This window comes from Amblyomma americanum, chromosome 2, assembly GCF_052857255.1.
Source record: "Amblyomma americanum isolate KBUSLIRL-KWMA chromosome 2, ASM5285725v1, whole genome shotgun sequence".
Taxonomy (NCBI): domain Eukaryota; kingdom Metazoa; phylum Arthropoda; class Arachnida; order Ixodida; family Ixodidae; genus Amblyomma; species Amblyomma americanum.
The window spans coordinates 132087658-132108215 of NC_135498.1; the positions used below are offsets into that span (position 1 = coordinate 132087658).

The 20558-nt window shown below is 46.6% G+C and overlaps 1 protein-coding gene and 1 pseudogene across 1 annotated transcript in view; both read left to right on the top strand.

Moving 5' to 3' along the window:
• Positions 1–14163, top strand: part of LOC144119093 (short transient receptor potential channel 3-like) — a 34962-nt gene extending 20799 nt beyond the window's left edge. Inside the window, exons 5-11 of the mRNA XM_077651809.1 lie at positions 180–353; positions 1905–2439; positions 6514–6769; positions 7634–7865; positions 12473–12655; positions 13409–13477; positions 13938–14163. Of these exons, the coding sequence (XP_077507935.1) occupies positions 180–353; positions 1905–2439; positions 6514–6769; positions 7634–7865; positions 12473–12655; positions 13409–13477; positions 13938–14129 (1641 nt within the window). The 3' untranslated portion in view covers positions 14130–14163. The remainder of the gene's footprint in view (positions 1–179; positions 354–1904; positions 2440–6513; positions 6770–7633; positions 7866–12472; positions 12656–13408; positions 13478–13937) is intronic.
• A 3971-nt stretch (positions 14164–18134) lies between these two features.
• On the top strand, positions 18135–18288 carry LOC144122331 (U2 spliceosomal RNA; annotated as a pseudogene).
• The last annotated feature ends 2270 nt before the right edge of the window (positions 18289–20558 follow it).

Sequence of the window (20558 nt, forward strand, 5' to 3'; positions counted from 1 at the left end):
TATGGGTATAGCATGTCTAGTTTTCTTTCCGCTGAGAAGCGTACCGAAAAATTGTTTTTATTGATCAGGCTTTGGCGCTGCACTGAAGAGTGCTTCAGACGCGGTGTAAAATGTAAAAAGCATATCACGTAGTGCAATAATATCTTATGTCTGTATTTTTATTGCTCTTTCAATCGCAGAATGAGTACGAAGAGATGGCAGAGCAGTGCTCTCAATTTGCGGCCGCTGTGCTGGGGGCCTGCAAGAACACCGAAGAAGTGGAGACAGTGCTCTCGCAGACTGAGGGCTTCCCGACGAACAAGCCTTTCAGGTTTCCTCGTCTCTCTCTGGCAATCCTGCTGGATCAGAAGGGCGTAAGTAGTGGCTACGATTATAGAATACTCCTACTGCATACTGCATAATTAAGAGGTCATGATGTGTTTTTGTACAAAGGCCGTCCATACACACACAAACATGCCCGCACATAGCGTGTTCCACGCTTTGCTCTTATTCCTCAGTAATGGCCACATTTTCTGCTTCCTTTTTTCTGTATCTGGGCGCAATCTCTTCGAAACAAGCTGTATGCCTATCTGGCTTTAGCACAATACAACACAACCCACAGGCTGCTATACATCAAATCTGTGAAGTGCTTTGAGTTACGCAAGCTAAGCGTAGTCAGACGAGACAGATTTATTTATTTCTAGCTCGTTTATTCGATTCCGCGGGTGGTCTTTACGTACCCTCTTTTATGTCGTTGTCTATATTACCACAATATGATGTTTTCACTATCGTTCATTCAGCTTATTGACTCCATTTATGCAAGCCACTGGTCTTGCTGGACAACAAAATCCTTAAATTTGCACGTTAAGGAACCCCAGGTGGTCGAAATTTCTGGAGCCCTTCAATACGGCGTCCCTCATAGCCTGAGCCGCTTTGGGACGTTAAACCCCCATAAACCAAACCAAACCAAACCAATCCTTAAATGTGTTCATTTTAATATTACGGCGGCATGGCATTCTCCACAAATCTCGTTTAATTAGAATTTTGTGCATGTCTTCTCCAGCCAACGTTCCTTCCGCAATACAACCCCCCCCCCCCCCCCCCACTCCCCCCTATTTTATTTTTACTAAAGCTAGCAAAAATTTGCGCACCTTCCTTAAGGAGTTTTCCTTCTTTCTGTTTCTTACTATTAAAGTAGAAGTTTCCATATCCGTTGTTCAGTCATACACTGAATTATGTCAACGTCACTATGTGTTCAGAGATGATAAACGAATAAGATTACTGGAGTTACGAACCATCCAGTTGTAAAGGGACTGCATATGTGATGCAAGCTTGGCACTTATTTATGCTGGTGGTCAACCTTTAGTGCGCGTTTTGCTAATGCAGATCGCCTCAAGCAATGAGAGCTGAGCATAATGAACTTAATATATGCATTTGCGGAGAAACATCCATTTTCTTCGCCCTCGCTTGGTGTACAAGAGGTGAACTGGGCGATTTTATGGATAGCATTATTTTAGAAATGTGACTTTGGCAGTCGGGGATCATCATTGCGCTCTGTACTGCGCACGCGGTTTGTGTGTAAGTAACTAATCAAGGCCAAATATTCATTTCCAGCCAAAATTTTGTTAACACCGCTATAACGTTGTGATAGGTGGTATTGTAACGATGCTATTAATCAGGGTAAACCAGGAGCAACGAGCGTCGTTTTGAAGGACCCTTCAGTCGTTGAAGCTGAATTCAAAGTCCGCTCGCCATGGCAAGCAGGTTTAGAATTGACATTTGCTTCTTCAACATTTTTAAACATTTCATAATGCTTTGTAGACAAATTACGAGTACCAGGAAACCTCTGCAACAGGGCTGCATGCATTTCGGGCTTGATTTTGCGACGGTTTGGCCCTTTCCCATGTCGCTCATTTTCTACGCAGTTTGTGGCGCACCCAAACTGCCAGCAGGTTATTCGTTCCCTGTGGTACAAGGGCCTGCCCGGATGGCCAGCCTGGTCACCCACCCGCAAGGCCGCCCACGTCGCCTGCCAAGCCCTGGCAACTCCTGTTCTAGGGGTCACCTACATATTCACTCCGGAGCCCATGCGTCTGCTAAAGCCTCTGCGTGTGCCGTTGAATCGCTTTGTGCACAGTTGCACGTCTTACGCGACCTTCCTCGTCCTACTCACCATCTCGCTCTTCTACGGTCGGCGGGACAGCCTCAAGCTGCGCGTGCTGTGGTCCGAAATTCTCGTCGGCGTTTGGATCGCAGGATACGTGTGGGAGCTCGCTGTCAGCGCTTGGGCGCTTGGGCCACGGGTGTTCCTGAGCTCGTGGTGGGCAGTGTATGACGTATGCATGTTCGGCCTGTTCCTGGTGGCCGAGATACTATGGTTCATTGTGTTCGTCACCGCCAGGACACTGCAGGAAAGCATCGACCGCTCCCAGTGGCCATGGTACCATCCATACCTTATAGGTAAGTGTACACGGGCACGGGTGATTACATAGCGGGGCGATTTTGGACGTTTCAGACATTGGAGGGTAAGAGCTTTCCAAAGAAGCCCTGACAGTCACTGAGAATAGCCGCGCCGCTCCTTGTTGAACAATGTCGTAAAGAGACACTAGGAAATTATTTTTACTTTGAAACAAAATCGACCACTTTGTGAAGAGAGACAAATGTAATTTTTAGGGAACTAGTGAGGAAAATAAAAATGAATTTCTCTGAGCAAAGAAGAAGGTCTGTTGCGCGTTATAGCAGCGGTCATGTTCCCATGTCAGTTTGTTTCAGGTGAGACGGCAGCTTGCATGCCCTGAAACCCACCTCTTATATAAAAAAAGAAACAGGGTATGGGGCCGTTTTTTATGGAACTATAGTTACAGACTTTGGCAAAATGGTTTTACAGGCATTATTTTCTAATCACCTTTAGATCTGCTATCAAAAGCTAGAATGACTTAAAGTGGTTTTGTTGACGAGCCGAACCAGTCAAACTGACTAAAAAGAAGCCTAACTTCGGTAATAAACTCACGGTTAAGTCAACTAGAGCAAGACGATTTTTAGAGGCATGGGAAACGAAATATATATAAGTTACACGATAAAGAACTGTCGGAGCAGCGCACGGGTGTGGGCCGAGATATTTCTTCTCTACGACAAATGTTATCCTTACCGTTGAGACAGGCTACTCACCGATACCTGCGCTTTAGAACGACTGCGTGTGCATCCAAGTACGCCGGTTCAAAACAGCGCGTCTTTAAGAAAACAATAAAGTTTGGAATGCGTTGTGCTCACACAAACAAAGCACGAGCAGCGATCCGAATGGGCGAGAAATTACTGCTGCAAGCAAATTCAGCAAGCTCCATAGGGATGCCAACCTCCTTGTACTGTTCCGGCGTACCACACTTCCACCTTGTCGCTTTCGGCACTTTCGATCTTCGATTATGCTTCAATTGGGAATTATGTTGGAATCAAAGGGCGGCGACCTTTCGCAGCTGAAATTCTGTTCAGACTATATCAGCTTCAACAGACATCAGCAGATAATGCCGTGGGAAAGAGTGTCAACGATGCAGGAGAGTAAATTTCTGCTGCAGGGAGGTAAACAAAAAGGCTACGCAATGCGTTCTGCAAAAGGTTTATGATGTTAGTTGTTTTTTTATCTCAAGTGGCTGCACTTCTTTTCACATTCACTTTGATGCGTTTTGGTTGCTACTTTTCATGTAAGCAATGCCTAGTTACATATTAGTGCATTTTTGTTCCCTCTAGCAATATATTCTGAGAATTGTGTTCTCATTTGTGGATGTAATCGAAATGATGCAGACTTCACCGCTTTTAGTGGTTTGGTTTATGGGGTTTAACGTCCCAAAGCCACTATGGCTATGAAGGACGCCGTACTAAAGGGCTCCGGAAATTTCGACCGCGTGTAGTTCTTTAAAGTGCACTGACATCGCCCAGTTCACGGGCCTCTAGAATTTCGCCTCCATCGAAATTCGACCGCCGCGGCTGGAATTTAACCCGCGTATTTCGGGTCAGGAGCCGAGCGCGATAACCACTAAGCCAGTACGGCAGCCCGGTTTTATAGCATTGTGTAAGTATAATCTGACGTCTACTCGTATAATGAACTTGTACAGCATTAGTCATGTGGAATTCCTTAACAAAACTTTCGCTACAGTGTGCAGCATGCCAAGCAACAGCAATATTGCCTTCACAATAACCTCCCATCTTATAGTGAAAAGGCAATAGGTTGTTGCAGTGCAATGCCACTAAGGTTCTGGTGCAGCAGTCAATTTCAGTAAAATTTAAAAAGCCGGAACAGAGTCAACTCATTAGTATTGTATCTTTTCTAATCGTGTCTCGGAAGTGGGGGATCGTTTCATGCTTTTGCCCTCTGAGTGCTTACAAATATATGCAATCGCAAAAACTCAACATCCTCCACATGAGAACGGCTTAGAGGAATGATTGTCTGAGGCATTAAAAAGTTCGGCATGAGAATGTGGGTGATTGTGGGTGGGGTTTACTGTTCGGAAGGATGGAGTTTAACATCCACGCGGCCTCCAAGAATGCGTAGAAAAGGACTCGGGATGAGATTCGACCAGCTATGGGTTCCTGTAGGTGCAATACCGTGGCAGATTGCAGAGGCGTTTTTGCTCCCCTGCATAGAAATGCGGTTAATTTGGTCGGGAACGAATATGGCGACATTGAATTTAACAGCTTGAAGGCCACTAAATGACTGCAAGAGGTAGCTTTTGTTTGATTTCTTAAAATATGGAAGTTGAGATGAAAATTAAAAAAAAATCTTTTGTTTTCTCTAAAAATTGACTACGAGCATTAAAAATGCGTTCAAACACCAACCAAAAATGCCGACAGACGTCAAATTCAAAAGTGATATGATGTTCCTGGTGTTGACCTCAATATTCTGGCGGCGAGCCAAATATCGAGGCTTCTACTTCTTCGTCCGCCGCCTGATTCCGTTACCGTAAAAGAGCAAATGCACTCGTTAAGAGTATTTCTACGTGCGTGAATTAATTCTAGGGAACGAACATCGGTCTAAAGACCTCGATTGCCGGATTCGGCATAACCGCAAAATTTAATGCTGGGAAACCATACCAGGTAAGTCATTCGTTCAGTGCAAAGACAATGCCTTTCTTTACTGATCCCTTTCGTTATGGGCGCTTCTCTGTGCGCGTGAGAAGTGCCAAAATGTTTTGTTGTTGTTGCAAATTTTATTTTCATGGGCGAATAATGGTGTGGATCATAGAAAAGGTAAGAGGTCTATTGTATTAACACAGTCTAGCAGCGATTAACTGCTCGTTCACACTTGGGAATTTCGCGGGGAAAGCCAGCGAAATCCGCAGTCGTCGAAATGAACCCTCGTTCCCACTTTTTAGCTAGCACGTGGCTGCTTCGACTGGGATGTCCCGGGTTAAACCTTTATTTTCCGCGCCTCGTTGTCTGCGCATCGTTTGCTTGCAGCCTACAGGGATTAGATCAAATCAAATCAAATGAAATTTTATTTCTGTATTGCGAATACCGAGGAAAACACAGAAAAAAGCCATACTAGGCTTGAAGAGGTCTGCGGTCCCTCACAAGGCATACAGTGCAACAGGTACATTTGGTCCTCTAAATTCACAGACGGTTCACATAGAAGATCATTGTAGCGGACAAATACCTGGCAACGCTAAATATATACTAACGTTTATGGTACTATGCAAACATGTGAAAACAGTTATACAACAGGAGAATACAGCAGTGTTGATAGCATGTAGGACGGCATGATCGGGCATGATCCGAGGATCGGGAAAAATAGAAACTTTCTACGTACCATAAGCGTGTATACGCTTACATTTGCTTAAAGCAACCATTCCTCGAGACGTTGCACCGTTTATCACAATCGCAAATTTAGTTCAGCGTCTGCAAACAGAAAGAGAGTGTCAGCTCAGCCTAGTAGCGCCATCTGGTTGTTAAAACGGGAAGCATTTTTGTCTACAAACCGAGCTTCTTTTTAAGACTAGAAGTCGCAGAACAGTCACTCTAAACAGAAAATAAAGCAAGCTCATTGCTCACACGTTTGCTAAAGGGAGATGAGACGAAACAAAAGACAGGGTCCGCATTTATCATCAGTGATGCTACTCACAAAGACAGTATCTACGACGAATTCAGTCCGAAGCGAGGGGCCCTGCTTCTGAGGGCGCCGTCATGGATGACGTCGTAGGACCACAATTGCCTTCTCGCCGTCGTATAGGAAGATGGAAATCGGCAGAATTTTTACGGTGGCAGAAGTCGCTCCTGGACCGATTGGGCCTTCCGCTGGGTATTTTGGTTGAAGGTGTGGCGCGGCAGTGGATTGCGCTCACACTCGCTGCCGTATGCTAAAGTGTGAACGAGCCATAAGCGGCTCCTTCAAAGAGTGTATTGCAAACGGAAATATCTCTTCTCATCGCTAAAGCTACCCCAGCTTGGGCTGGCGGCACATGTCAACAATATGTGCGGCGTCTAGTATCTCTAATCGGCAGCGAAATGATTCGGAAGAAAGCCCTGCCAACTTCTCATCATGTGCAGGCGAGTCTCTGTACGCGATAGCCACCGTGCTCGCCTTCTGCCGGCTCCTGCTGTGGTGCCAGGTCCTGCAGATGTTCGGGCCTCTTACAGTGTCGATACTATACATGCTTCGAGATGTTGTTCGCTTCATGCTGCTGCTCGGAATCGTGTACTTTGGTTTTGCCGTGGGAATCAGCTCCATCTACAAGAATTACGCCGGGAACCAGGCCACTCTCGCTAATGGAACCACGGAGTACCAGCCGCCAAATTTCACCAGGTATGAAGCAATTCCTATGGTTGCAGAGTGAAGAAATTGAAGAAGCCGCAGTCTTGTCAGGCGCTGAAATAGGAACGAAGTTTATTGAGCCACTGCGATGAAGTTATGGACGTGAAGGGTCTTCTGTTTTGGGTATTTCCTGGGAGGAGGGGAGTGTATTGTTGGGCACTGCCTGAGAAAATAACTTATTTACCGGTCTTCATCAAAATCCTGAGAAGTGCAAGAGATGTAGCCTGTCAATCTAGATAATCAACAAACACTATATGTTATTATCCTTAAACGCCAGGTGCATGGTGCATTTGTGATGACACTCTCTGTTTTTACTCAAATGCAAATTGTTACCATAAGCAAACCTAGTTACCTGAAGCAGAATTGACATCTGAGCTAGTTGGTTTTTCATCTTCAAAAATTATATAAAGCGCACTTAGGACAACAGACAAGCGCTTGTGTTGTTTGGTCTCCCTTGTCTGTTGTCCTAAGTGCGTTTTATGTAACTAGTTACCTGTTTCGGAACAAGAAACGTCTACTGGTCATCTTTTGAGTTTGGCGGTGTCTTGTCGCAACTGAGCGCTTTTCCCAATGACTCCGGCGATAGCACGAGGCTAGGGCTGCGTGCGCGTGTGGTCAGATTACCACGGATGAACCAGTGCTGTGCCCGTGCATGAGAGATATAAGCGGAAGAGTACGCGAAACCATGAGATCTAGTAAAAAGGAAAGCTAGCGCAGGAAAACGCGCGGAACCGAACTGAAGGCAGGATAAACTGCAAAGCATATCATACAACATACTCGTAGAACAGTTTACACAGCTGGGCGGACTGTTGTTTCCACAAAAAGAATCATCTCTCCATACCGTACACCACGCAGCCTTGGCCGGGCGCTCAAGTATCTCTTCTGGGCGCTGTACGAGCTGGGCACGCCCGAGATCGCCGATATAGTGGTGTCGGGAGACGCCACTCGGCCGGGTGGCAAAATTGTGACGCACGACTTCACCGAGCTCGTCGGATACGCTCTGTGGGGAATATACCACATCGTGTCCGTCATAGTGCTGCTGAACGTGCTCATCGCCATGATGACTGACAGCTTCCAGAGAGTACAGGTGAGTTTGAATCTCCGATAGCTTCACACCGCGCAGCTTCGTATTGCTCACATTATGGTATATTTTGTATAGTACGGTTAATACGCTGCGGAGCGCAAGAGAAGCGAATATAGTTGCAATTTAAATTATGTAACTTGCTCTTCGTGAGAATAGCGCAGAAGCGGCATTTGACTAGTCGACGATAGCTTTCTGTTGCTATACAGTGGAAGCTACGAGGGCGGGGCGCGAGGTTTACATAAGTGCGCTCTTATGGCGCGCTCACGAGGGATGGAGATAAACGTTTAAGCTGGAGGCGCTCGCTCGTAGTTTCCCCTTGCGAAACCACAGAAAGCTGTCCCCGATTATAGTTAGCGTTTCCGCATCAGCGTTTTCTGGTAAGCGTACTTTTAGGAACGCACTCCTTAGCCATGTGCATGAGATGGAGACATGAAAACAGCGCGTACGAAAACGATCGCTGCGCTGCGCATCGTTGCGTAGAAACTACAAATTAGGGCCCTGATTTAGAAAAGGAAGGATTTTGATGCAACAGAGTGAGGTTAAAATAAAACACTGCTTGGATTTCAAGAATCAATTTCTGTTCCAAATTAAATCCTCACTAAAAAACAGATCGGATTATAATCCTAGTGTGCGTTATTTATTGTCGTACACCGTGTTCTTGGATGCAAGCTTGAAAGGACTTGCATCCAAACTCACACTGCAGTGGAAGGGGACGGATTGACCAGCGTTCATTGAGAAAATTATGAATGACGCTTAGGACTTAAGTGCTGTTAGTGCGAAAGCATGCACGCGGGTTGTTCGGCTTCCGCAATGGCGTGCTGCTCTAATGCAGTGGCCAGCGATGCTTATCTTCCCTCGCCCCCCGAATCGAGCTTGGTGAAGACGGCGATACCCAAACCCAGCACGAGAAACTGGCAGTCTAGGGCGCGGGGTGTTGTGCTTGGGTGATAGAGCAGGAAATAAAAACAAAAAGCGGTGAGGGCGCAAGGCTGCAATGAAGTTGCGAGCGAAGCTGATCTGTTTGCGTCGGCCGGGGTTTGAAACCCACTTCGGAAGAAATTTATTTAAGTAGTTTTTCTTTATTTCCTGATGATGTAGGCACTGCCAGTCACGTCAAGATGTCCCGTGGGTTTTTGGAGCATCTGGCACGTAAAACTACGACAGCGCCGAATTATCTGCTAAATGCTCGACATAATTAATTTGGATTTAAAAAAGAGAGCCAACACCAAGCCTATACCGCTAAACACTGCAATGCTAGGGAAAGCTGCACCTTAACTATTCTTGATTTCAATATGCCACCGTTAAACTAGGCCTACATTTCCATGAAAATTTCTACACAATGTGACCCTCAGCATAAAATTTAAACGATATTTGCGCATGAACTGGTACAAAAAGTTCTTAACCATTATTTTTGCTCCTGTCGCACCCCTACAGCCCAACCCAAGCAACCCAAGTCACACTGATTGCAGCCCCTGCACTTGCCTTGTGCCACTGCGCCACTCCTCCGTGGCTATACCTTGGCAAATAAGCCACGTGGTGGACAGGTGAGCAGAGGTGCAGTGGCACAAGGCAGGTGTTATGGCAGGTGTTGCCATGTCCTTCTTTTCACTGTTGCACGTACGAACGCAGACACCAAAACACCACCTTAACCTAGAAGAGCAAGGCAGCACCGAAACACATGCTAGCGTACAGATCTGTACTTGGCCTAAATATGAAATCGACTGACTGTTATTTTTTGTTTTTCTAGCAGTAATATATTCGTTTGAACAACTGAAAGATTATTGTACAGACGGCAAAATGCTTGTCTAGAAATAGTTTTGGACGTGTTTTGGGCTGAGCAAGCGCTGTCTATTCGTAACATTTGGTTAAAAATAGTGTGGGTGTAAGCATGTGGAGTTAAGCTCATGGGATTGCATCATAATTTATTGCCTTCCTGGTAGCAGCGACATTGGGAGCGGCGGAACAGACAGTTCTGTCGTTCTAGACATGTATTTTGTCCTGTGTACAATTGATTGTCCTGTTAAATATTGAATAGCTTATGGCGTTGACCACCATCAGCCTAACTATGCTCACTGCTGAGCAAAGGCCTCTTCCATATCCCTGCAATCCATATCCCAGCTTCCATTTCCCAGCTGCACCACTTTATTTCCGAACACCTATTAATCCTATCCGCCCACCTAATTTCTTGCTACCTTCCTGCTATGCTTGTCTTTTCTTGGAATCCAGTCAGTCCTTCTTGACGATCAGCTATTTTTCCTTCATATCATACGCCCTGCCGAAGAACATTTCTCCTTTATCATTTTGACCACGATGTCATTAACTTGAGTTTTTCCCTGACGCACTCTGCTGTCTGCCTGTCTCCTTACGTTACTCATTTCATTTTTCTTTCCATAGCTCGCCGCGTTCTCCACAATTTAAGTTGAGCCCTTTTCGTTAGGCTCCATGTTTCTGCTGCATAAGTCAGTATCGGTAAGATAAAGCTGTTGTACACCTTTCTCCTGAGGGATATTACTCAACTGCCATTCATCATCTGAGAGCACCTGCGATATGCGCTCGACCCAAATCTTTTTATTTAGCTCTTTCACTCTCGTGGCCCGGAGCTGCGATCGCTATTTGCCCTAGTTACTTCACCACTTCCAGCGGCTCGTTACCTCTTGTATACTGCCGTTCTCCTCTGAGACTGATGAAAATAGGTTTTCTGCATAATTATTTTTTAACTAACCATTCTGCTCTGTCTGTCTAAGCAATTGAACATGCTTTGCAATTCATCGCCTTAGTTACTGGAGTTAGGTTATATCAAATACCTTCACTCATTCAAATAATAGATCAGCTACAAGACACGAGGAGGAAATGTGTAGTTTGAATACGTAGAGCTGTTTCATTTTTGTGATTTGCGACTTGCGTAATTTTTGCCATGTCTGTATGAGGTATCGCTGGTAAGTGCATTTTGCTCATCTTATGTGTTACGAAAGCTTTTGATAGATTGTTATGCTTGCGGTGTCAAAATGAGGATAGAGGAACGCATTGAATGACACACTCTCATGTCACTGTTATAACTCGGGCTTAAGAAAGATGTTGAAAAATAAGGCAAGAAGAAAACTTTACCAAGGCCCCCTGCTGTTCTGAGGATAGTAACAAAAAAACGAAAACTATAGATCTAATCATACAAACAAAAGATGAAAATAAGTTCGGGTAAGTACAACGTGATTGGCGCTATTTACGCACGCTATTGGAGCGTGAGCTCAGAACTCTCTAATAAACGTGAGAGGGTCCTAAAATAAATAAAAAATCTAATTTACAATTTTAACATACAGAGGGCAGAAAAGAAGAAAGCCACATGGCAAACACAACAGCTGGTTGTAGAACTCGCATGCTAGTTCAATACAAGTCCCCACTATAGTGAAAATATGCAACAAAAGCCAATATCCTTGCGCTTTGGTTAATGAGGCATATATAAAAGTTGCCTTTCAATGCCCTTGTACTCCTGTAAATGTGAGGATTCAGGAAACTGGTCATTAAAATGAATTAATAACACCTACCTGTTTGTTTTCGTATATTTTAAACCAAAGCCGTGCCCACCTGTATGCTTCAAATAGCACTCGCTGTGAAGGTTGTGCCATGCGGTTGAACGTACAAATGCTCTCTTCCACTCCAGTCGGAGCGGAACGACAGAAGAAGATGAAGAAGATAGCGTGAAGTAGAAGTCATTGCTGCCTCACTATCCGCTGAAAATACTGCATCTGTCTCGTGCCAGGCTCATACTCACAAGAATTTTAGAGATAGCTGATTTGCAGATGTATTAACCATGTTCTTATTGAATTATACAAAAAACTGTGGGCAGAAAGTCTTGTAAAAAATTGGCGGCGGCTTAGCTTTGGGTAAACCTGGAGTGACGCGATAGCTACAGCTGGCCGAGTGGAACTTGGTCACGTGACCAACTACCTGACGAACCACGTGACCAGCCACAGTGCCGCGCCGCCGGCAGCTGCCCCGCACCACGTGACCAATCACGTGACAGCGTGGCGGCGCAGCCACAGGGTAGCAGCGCTGCCACACGGTGGCGGCGCCACCAAGCTGAATGCGCGCATTGCTACCGTAATGTAGCTAGCGCTACAAAACGTAATGCACTCTTTTCGTTGTGGAGTCGGTTTGTAGGTACGTTGTTACCCATAATAAGAAAAAAATTGTCATTTCTACGTTTTTGTTTGTGACAGTTGAGGAAAATGTAATCGTTCTTTTAATCAGATATGCAACAGGAATCACTTAGAAATCTGACTATAGCTGAATAGTAAGAGGCCTGTTGATAAGTGAATATTAGTACTATTGCGAGAAGCTCTCTGTAACTGAGCGAACATTTGGCGTTACTTGCAGCAACGTGAATATCATGCCTTTACCCTTAATCCGCGTTGATACAGAGTGATGCTCTGCGGTATATGCTCGAAGGTTCGAAAATAATGAAAGAAAAGGTCACTAAAGCTGGATCTTTAGATCTCTGCCTTATGCCACTACTTCAACGTGTAAACAAGTCACTTTGATTTTAGGGCAGAGCTTGCTGCTCTGATTTAATCGAGACATGGTCAACATAGGCGCACATGGGCGCGCATTTGCAGCGCGACGCATACACAGAGTGGATCTTCGCCCGGTCATCCCAATGGATTTCCTACCTGGACATCAACGCCGGTGCTCCGCCCCCTCTGAATCTGTTCCCGACCGTCAGGTGTCTGCGCCTCTGCTACAGGATGTACTTCTCCAACAAGAGCGGGCGCAAAGGAATACCCACATCCAAAAGCAGGGTGCGAACCAGCTTTTTATGTCTCTGTAAGCCACGCAGAGCAAAGGGAAAAGCAGCAAGCCCACAAACTGAAAGTAAGAGGGTTTGAATGCACTCCCAAGTTCCAACGCATAAATTGAAAAACTGGAGCACTTCTTGTTGAAAAGCAACAAAGCACAACTTTATACGTAGGCATCATGGCTTTCCAGAGATGCAGTAAAGTAATGACTCTTGGTTCTTGCGCAAACTTAATGCTCTAAATACCACTTTACTTTTGGTGACAATCAAAATCGCAGCGGAAGCGCACTGTGCAAGAAAAATCGCTTTAAAGTGGGGTTGGTCTATAACACCGCTTGGGTATCTGGATGTTTTAGGAGAGGTGTCGCGGTTGCACGAACATTATAGAACAGCGGGCAAATCGGTGAGTCATTTCAACTTCAGACCACGAATAGTTTGCTTACTGATGAAGCCCATATTTTAGTCTACTCACTGTAAACAAGCAGTGAAGAAGATGAACACGGAGCGAAGTAATAGTTAAGCGGAGAAAGAAAAAGCGCTGACAGTACTTGCCTTGTGTTCTTCATTGTTATCTTATGCTTCCTATTTTCTTGTCAAGACAAGAAAGCAATGTTTGTCTTGTGTTCCCTCGCTCCGTGTATGCCTTTCACGCTGGTAATTTTCAATGTTTCACCAACGTACCATTTTCGCCACTGTGCCTAATGTTTCATTTAAAGTTGTCTGAAGAACTGTTCATATTCGCACCGATTCTCTTCAGAGTTCATCGTGCCTTCAAGACTGGGACTTCGATGATACGCGCGGCCGAGGTCGACATCTTTCGTATCAAGTAGGTCTACAGTTTGTCAGTATCATCTCCTGCATGTATTTGATCTACATAAATCATGCGTAAAATGTGAGGTAGAGCGCTTTTGCTGTATATTGCGTTTCAGAGCTACAGCGCTTAAATATCATTTATGTTCTTAAATTGTGTACTGAAACAATGAACCAACTTCTATGGCACTCTAAGGGAGTGTGAAAGCGGAATGCATTTCGTCATTTTGGGTCCCAAATAGTAATATCACGCAACTAGACCTGATGTTCTAAATCATCAAAAATTAACCGACGACCAAACAGTAGTATAAGTCAATATTTGATTTTTTTTTCATTGCGCAAATATTCCAAATGTGCCCTTCGGCGTAAGAGGGTAATAAGTAGATGTGCAGGCCGGTGTCTGCTCTGAATGCAATATTTTATCACTGCCTATGTAGGCAGGCTTTTAAACTCTGTGGCGACTCTTTCGCTCCCAGGACCTGGTGGTGGCGCTCAGCCGGCGGTACCTGCAGCTGCGTGACATCGCCGACCGCGAGCTGTTCGAAGTTAACCGCTCGTCGTTGCGCACCAACAGCCGCACCGAAACGACACTATACGTGGACGGTGCGGCCGAGCTACGCCGTCAGTCCGTGCTGCTCAGGAATCCGTCCAGAGCTAGGCGGTCCTGAGGCCTCGGCGCTGCGTTTGCACTCTATTGCAACCAGGGAGGGAGTATTTATTGAAATGCATGCCTGGCGTACTTTAACCACATCGTGCACCTTTGGTAATAAAGGGTCACCATGCAGGAGCATGAACAAGTACAGCTTGAATACGGCATTTACGGTTTTTCTCTGGCCACCCCTTGGTCAGGGTGGCACGGCTAAGATGATCCCATCAAACTCCAACAAAGAGAGAGGAAGAGGCAAAAAAGGAAGAGTAAACAGAAAGGTTTTGCTGGTTGGTAACCTTGCACAGAGAGAAAAAGGTGGTGGGATGTTGAAGAGAAAGAGGCAAGGGGTGAGGAGCAAGGACCATAGCGGTGGCCAAGTAGTTGAGCATCCGCCTTGCATGCGGGAGGTGCGACATTCGAGCCCCAGTGCCGCCGGGTACCCGCCGGTGATACAATGAGTATAAGCTTTCCCCTGGTCTGGTTCTCAGCTTCTTTAGGGTGAAATGCTTGGGAAATGGATCTTTGACCCCACCTTGAGAAATAGAAAGTACCTTGTGCCATGGCGCTATGTGGCCGTAGATTCCCCTGCGCCATAAAAATACATCATGATCATGAGGAGAAACGGCACCAAGTAAGGAAATGCTGCTTCCAAGTCACAATCAGTCATAAATTACGACGCTCTCGGCTATTGAAAGATATCTTTGTAGATTTGAAGGCGCCCGACTGCTTTGACCACAGTCTGATGATTTTGCTCTCTTTCGGGGGCGAGTACCGAGGTGCTTAGAGCACAGCAGCGTTGTTTTATGGCCCCGAATACAGGTCATTAACACAGTAGAGCTTTTATCGTCTACCCCCAGCCACATGCGTCATAAGCAAGGCTATCGGCCATAACAATGAGAAATGAGTTGTGCTCTGTAAACGCAACACTGAGTTATATATACAAGCTTCAGGTTGCATTTAGTTATGCACCGAACGAAGGTATAAACCGGCCGATGCGTTGATGCGACGACAAAAAAACTCGTCCATCTTCAATGTAGTAAGGTGAGCTCAAAAGCAAGTTTCCCAAATCTGATGGCTGCGTCAACCTTTGATACAGGCATAGTCACACGAAGTCCTCAGTTGTGTGCAGATCGGATGGCTTCTCCGGTGGGATGGTTTCCTGTGATGCCGCAGCGCCCTGGCAGCCAACGGAAAAGTATATCGTGACAGACCATTCTAATTCGTTTGTTTGGCTGATGAATGCAGTAGATGCCACGGGTAGCAAGTCTCCCACCTGTCATAGAAATGTGATGATTTTAGACTTGTAGTCTAAAAAGGCCCGTTCTGTAGTACCCGGGTGGTAACCACGGAGAAGGATTACCGGGGAAAAGGAAGGGGAGATTTACCGCTGAAGCAAAGTATGGTGAGAGGGGAGGAATTCGTAACTGCTAGGTCGTTACATGAGAGGGGGAGGAGGGTTACCGTGGGAGGACAGTATGGCGATATTAAATGATCCAGAATCAGAGCATTTATGTCCAAGACTCTCGGACAAAAATTTTGAAAATTCAAAATTGTAAGGTACTCTTATGAAAATACTGAACGTGATGATCCAATCTTCTGACATGTATCAAAAACTTCCTTTTAGCGTCTTTCCATCGACCGCACCGAAGAGTAAAGAGTGCCAAAGAAAACCAACGAGACAGGCTTTTGACAATAGCAAAACTATTAATAGAAAAAAGTGCGCGACTACCATTGGGTCATCGGCCGATATAGTGATTGCTGTAGTGAAATCTTACATTGTATGAAAAATTTGCTGCGGTTTTACTACTGCTGTACCTGGATGGAGAGCGAAAGCTGTAGTGTATCGGGAAAGTAGACACGGCTTGGCGTCTGTAACGTGAGTGCGTTCCGCATAATGAATAGGCAGCGTGCCCACATCCTGGCAGGGGGAAATTAATTTAATGGTTGATCGCGAGGGGTGGGTCACCCAATGAACGCTGTGGCCTATTTTGCTGTGCCGCGTGTCTGCCACAACGTTAACAGCGATAACGCGTGCAGCCCACATCTCTCTCTCTCTCTCTCTCCTCTCCGCCACGTACTTCAAAGTGCGATTGAGGTGTCCGTTGATCCAGGGAGCCAGTTCTGCGCCCTTCCTTTCCTCCAAATCATCGCTAGAACTTTGTCAACGCCAATCCCAATGAACACAATGAACGCCGACGGCCTCCTATAAAAATAGATGCGAGCGCTCGGTTTCGGCTGCGGCCGTGGCTGAGTCACGTCATAGCTGTCTCGTGGCTTCTCATCGGCTGAAAGTTAAACGTGCGCGCACGGCGCATACGGCGCACATGGCGAAGAAGCTACGGAGGGGAGTAGTAAAGCTTTCGGTATAAAAATTGCGTTGATAAAAATTTTCCCGCGCAAAAATGCTTTTGTCTAGAACTGTTCGTTATGGTTGCCACAATAAGAACCCTGGAGAGTATGACGAGAGCGGAGTAAAGTGGCATGATCCGTCGGCGGCGGCTGCTGCATAATGCGCCGCCCGATAGGAAGTCCTACGTTGGTTGCGCAGCACGTCTGGGGCGCCCCCTCGATGGGAGTGCTTGTATAAGAACAGTATGTTCAGAGAACAAAAAGATAGCTTTTTAACTGCATATATGCGCATTTCACTATACAATTGTTTACTTCGAGAAAGTTTCGCGAAACGAAAACACCTCACCAGCGTCGCTGAATCTCGCGCTACACATTGTTAACAGCCGTGACGATTTTTGCTCCATGCTAAAAATATACTTCCCTCGTTGTGACCACAGACTCGGCAGCACTGGACTAGACAAGAGTTAAATTCTTAAGGAACAGTACCACCACTTCAAGACTAGTAATAATTGAAAAGCGCGCGTCTACCTTCTTGACCAAGGTTTGCAAGGGCAGAATACGTCGCACCATCGGGTCCTGCCGGAAATGATAGCCAGCAACAAGGCAGCTACTGATCCGGAGTTCCCGGGTTCGAACCCAACCGCGGCGGCTGCGTTTTTATGGAGGAAAAAACGCTAAGGCGCCCGTGTGCTGTGCGATGTCGGTGCACGTTTAAGATCCCCATGTGGTCGAAATTATTCCGGAGCCCTCCACTACGGCACTTCTTCTTCATTTCTTCGTTCACTCTCTCCTTTATCCCTTCCGTTACGGCGTGGTTCAGGTCTCCAACGATGTATGAGACAGATACTGCGCCATTTCCTTTCCCCCAAAACCAATTATTATTATTATTAAGCCAGCACGGCGTTAATTCTTGGACAAGCGACAACATATCGGCGAAAGTAGAGAAGCAGGAACATTGTTGGAATTCAACGTTACGGATAAGGCTCGTGGCCCTGCTACCCGAGCACTGAAGCCATCAGCTGCCTTGATCTCGCCAAGTCTTTAGTGGAGCGAGAGATACTTTAAAGGATGCAGCTCTTGGAGGATATTCGGAGGCCACGAACAACACTCCTAATGAAAGGCAACCCTGGATAAAGCATTTCACATAGTGACTTCTGCACAGAATTTTCTTCTGCCTGCAGTTTCATCTTTCGTATAATCCGTCTGCTTCAGCAAAAGGTTGAAGAAACATGTCGCGTTGCGCATGGCCTCCTTAATTTTCCCTTTTAGACCTGTGCAGAACATTTGCAGAAGAGTTTTAGACTCTGTGTAATCATTGCGTTCCATACATGTGGCAGAGGCGGATGTTGTAAGGGCGCTGATGACCGGATCTGCCAAGGTGTTATCACAGCCATGCGTTTTAAGAGCGAAAGCTCTTTCTCTCCGAGCCGCAACCTTGAAGGTCAGGAAGGTTGCAATTTGACCACTAATCGTGTGGAGCGGCATGACGTCATACCACGCGACTCTCCACACCTGCGCCAGCCACCGCCGCTGCTGCTTCGCTCTGCCGCTCGCCCGATTTGTGGCTAACCATGTGACTAGCCACAAGACGCGCCTCTGATTCGTGGGCCGCCGCAGCTGGCGCTTCGCTGTCGGGACGCCGCCGCGTGTGCAATATATAGGCGCGGCAGCTACGCTCGCTTCCAGGCGAATGTCCGGACCCCGTAGAGTATCTGTTACGGGTCCGATTGGACTTATTTTTGGTAATGTGGCAGAGAGTTTGAAGGATGCTTCACTCCCGCCACCGGTTGGCCCGGTATTGCACTACCTCCGGGATCGGCCTTGTCTTTAGCGCGTCTTTACTATCCTGTCTTTCTATAACATCTTTCAACTCTCCTACTATCTGCACGCGGTAGCGATTGTGGCTCGTTTTGAGCCAGTAAGAAGGCCTGTGCACTTTCCTTTTCTTTCTTCCTGGCAACAACAGACAGACAGACTCGCTTCCAGTACTCGCTTCGCACACCCATGCAGGCCGGGCATAGTCAGTGCACGGTGCGGCACAGATAGCACGGTGTGCCTGTTCATCCAGCCGACATTTCTCGTCCAGCCGAGGCACTGCGAAAGCAGCGTGCTAAACGTGAAGAGGAGTCTCCCGAAGAAAGGGAATTGCGACTGGCTAAGCAGCGAAAGTACCGTCAAGAGAGAGAATCAGGCAAAACAATGCGTAACCTTGCTTAACTAGAGCTCCCGCTTGTCTCACTATGTACAACAGTGTTAAACCACTGCAATTTGGACGCTGCTCGTAAGACACCGATAAACGAACCGCAAACCAGACAGCTGCTATAAGTTAATCCTAGAATATATGTCGGGTTGCCGCCAATAAGTAACAGAAGAGAGCTGTCAAAAGCGATGGGCAAGAGAATTCTACCACTAGATTTCACAGTAACACCTCATTATTTTGTGTGATGAGCGTTGAAGTCGCCTATAATGATCGATGGTGCAGGCTTAACCAGTAGCAAGTCACTGAAAATTCGGCGCCGAGGCGGCTTGATGGCGATATGCACGCACAAGCATAAACACGAGGATGCGCCTCTTTACTCTTAAGCCAACGTACTGGTTTTTAATAGGGAAGCAGAAGGAGCATTAAGTAAGTTGACGTCTAATATACACGTCGACTTAGCTGTTTCCTTTTTGCGTTGGAGATGCAAACGCCGCACTGCCTGGCAGTCCTTAGACCATTTGTAGATTCAGCTCACAGCAAGCTAAGATAGGAAGTCTATTTGCGCAATAATACTGCCGCTTCTCTGAAATTCGGGAGAGGAATGCGTGTGCTTTGCATTAAAAAATATGAACATTCATAATCTTCTTTTTAGAATGTTGAATCTTGAGGAGCCGTTGTGACTGGTACCTAGAGCTAATTTTTTTGGTCGTGGTTCACCTTTGGTTAAACCTGGAGTGACGAGATAGCTACAGGTGGCCGAGTAGAACTTGGTCACTTGACGAACCACATGAACAGCCACGGCGCCGCGCCGCCGGCAGCTGCTCCGCACCGCGTGGCCAACCCCGTGACAGCGTGTCGGGGCAGCCACGGCGTAGAGGTGCCGCCACCGCCACAGCGCCGCCACGCTGAACGTTCGAAATGCTACCGTAATATAGCTATTGCTACAAAAGCGTGTATTTAGCACGTCCAGTATATACAGCGCGTTCCGTGCTGCGAATGTCGCAGGCTGGACAACAAAGCCCGCATGGAATTTATGTACAGACCTCAGCATTATTGCCACCAATTGCAGATCATGGCTATGATCGGGATCTTTCATGGATAATACGTGAGCGGGATAGGCAGTAGGCGTAGGACATCGGGTGCGCAGCAACTTCTGTGGTCCAGTGGGTGGTGGTATTGGTGGCGATGTTTATGCACAGGCTGGATGACCCGTCGGAAATTATTACGCCTGAGTCATTTATTTCAAGAACAGCGTGTTAAACGCTCTCATAAAAAGCCAAATTCCTCCTAAATGTTCGTTTCCTTTTATGACTGTCGCTCAGTGCGTGAGCCACCAGGGTACACGATGACGTCCGAAAGTGCACTCTGAGGCCTCACCAACTTCCAACGATCTTGTAACAGGCATTAATGGCTTTAGTAGCGATGAACAGATAGCATGTGAAGCAGCCCGTCTAGTTTCACCAGACGCAGAGCTGCCTTGATTTGCTGTTGCAGGTGATAAGGAAGACACACCGCAGGAACACGGTGTTTCCTTACATAATGTGGCTACTTTCTTCGAGGACCATCGGCGAGGCGAACGACGCCTTCGCATCCTAGCAGCAGTCTCTTTACGTTGAGTGGGCTCGCACCATTTGCTTGAGTACAGCCTATTCTTTTTCTGGGCAGGGGCAGGCTTTGAAGAAAGCATCGTGATGGCCGCGGCAATCGCGCACTTAAGGAGTGTTGCGTGGAAAATTTCGCCGCGATGTGTCATGCGGAACCCTGGCAGACAATGCAACCACGAATGGCTTCACCATGTTGTGCGCTTGCTTGATGACATCTGTAGATTCATCAATTTGTTGGGTTGTAATTAATCATGTGTTTGCCCTCCCTGGCACAAGGTTTCGAGAAGCTACTGGT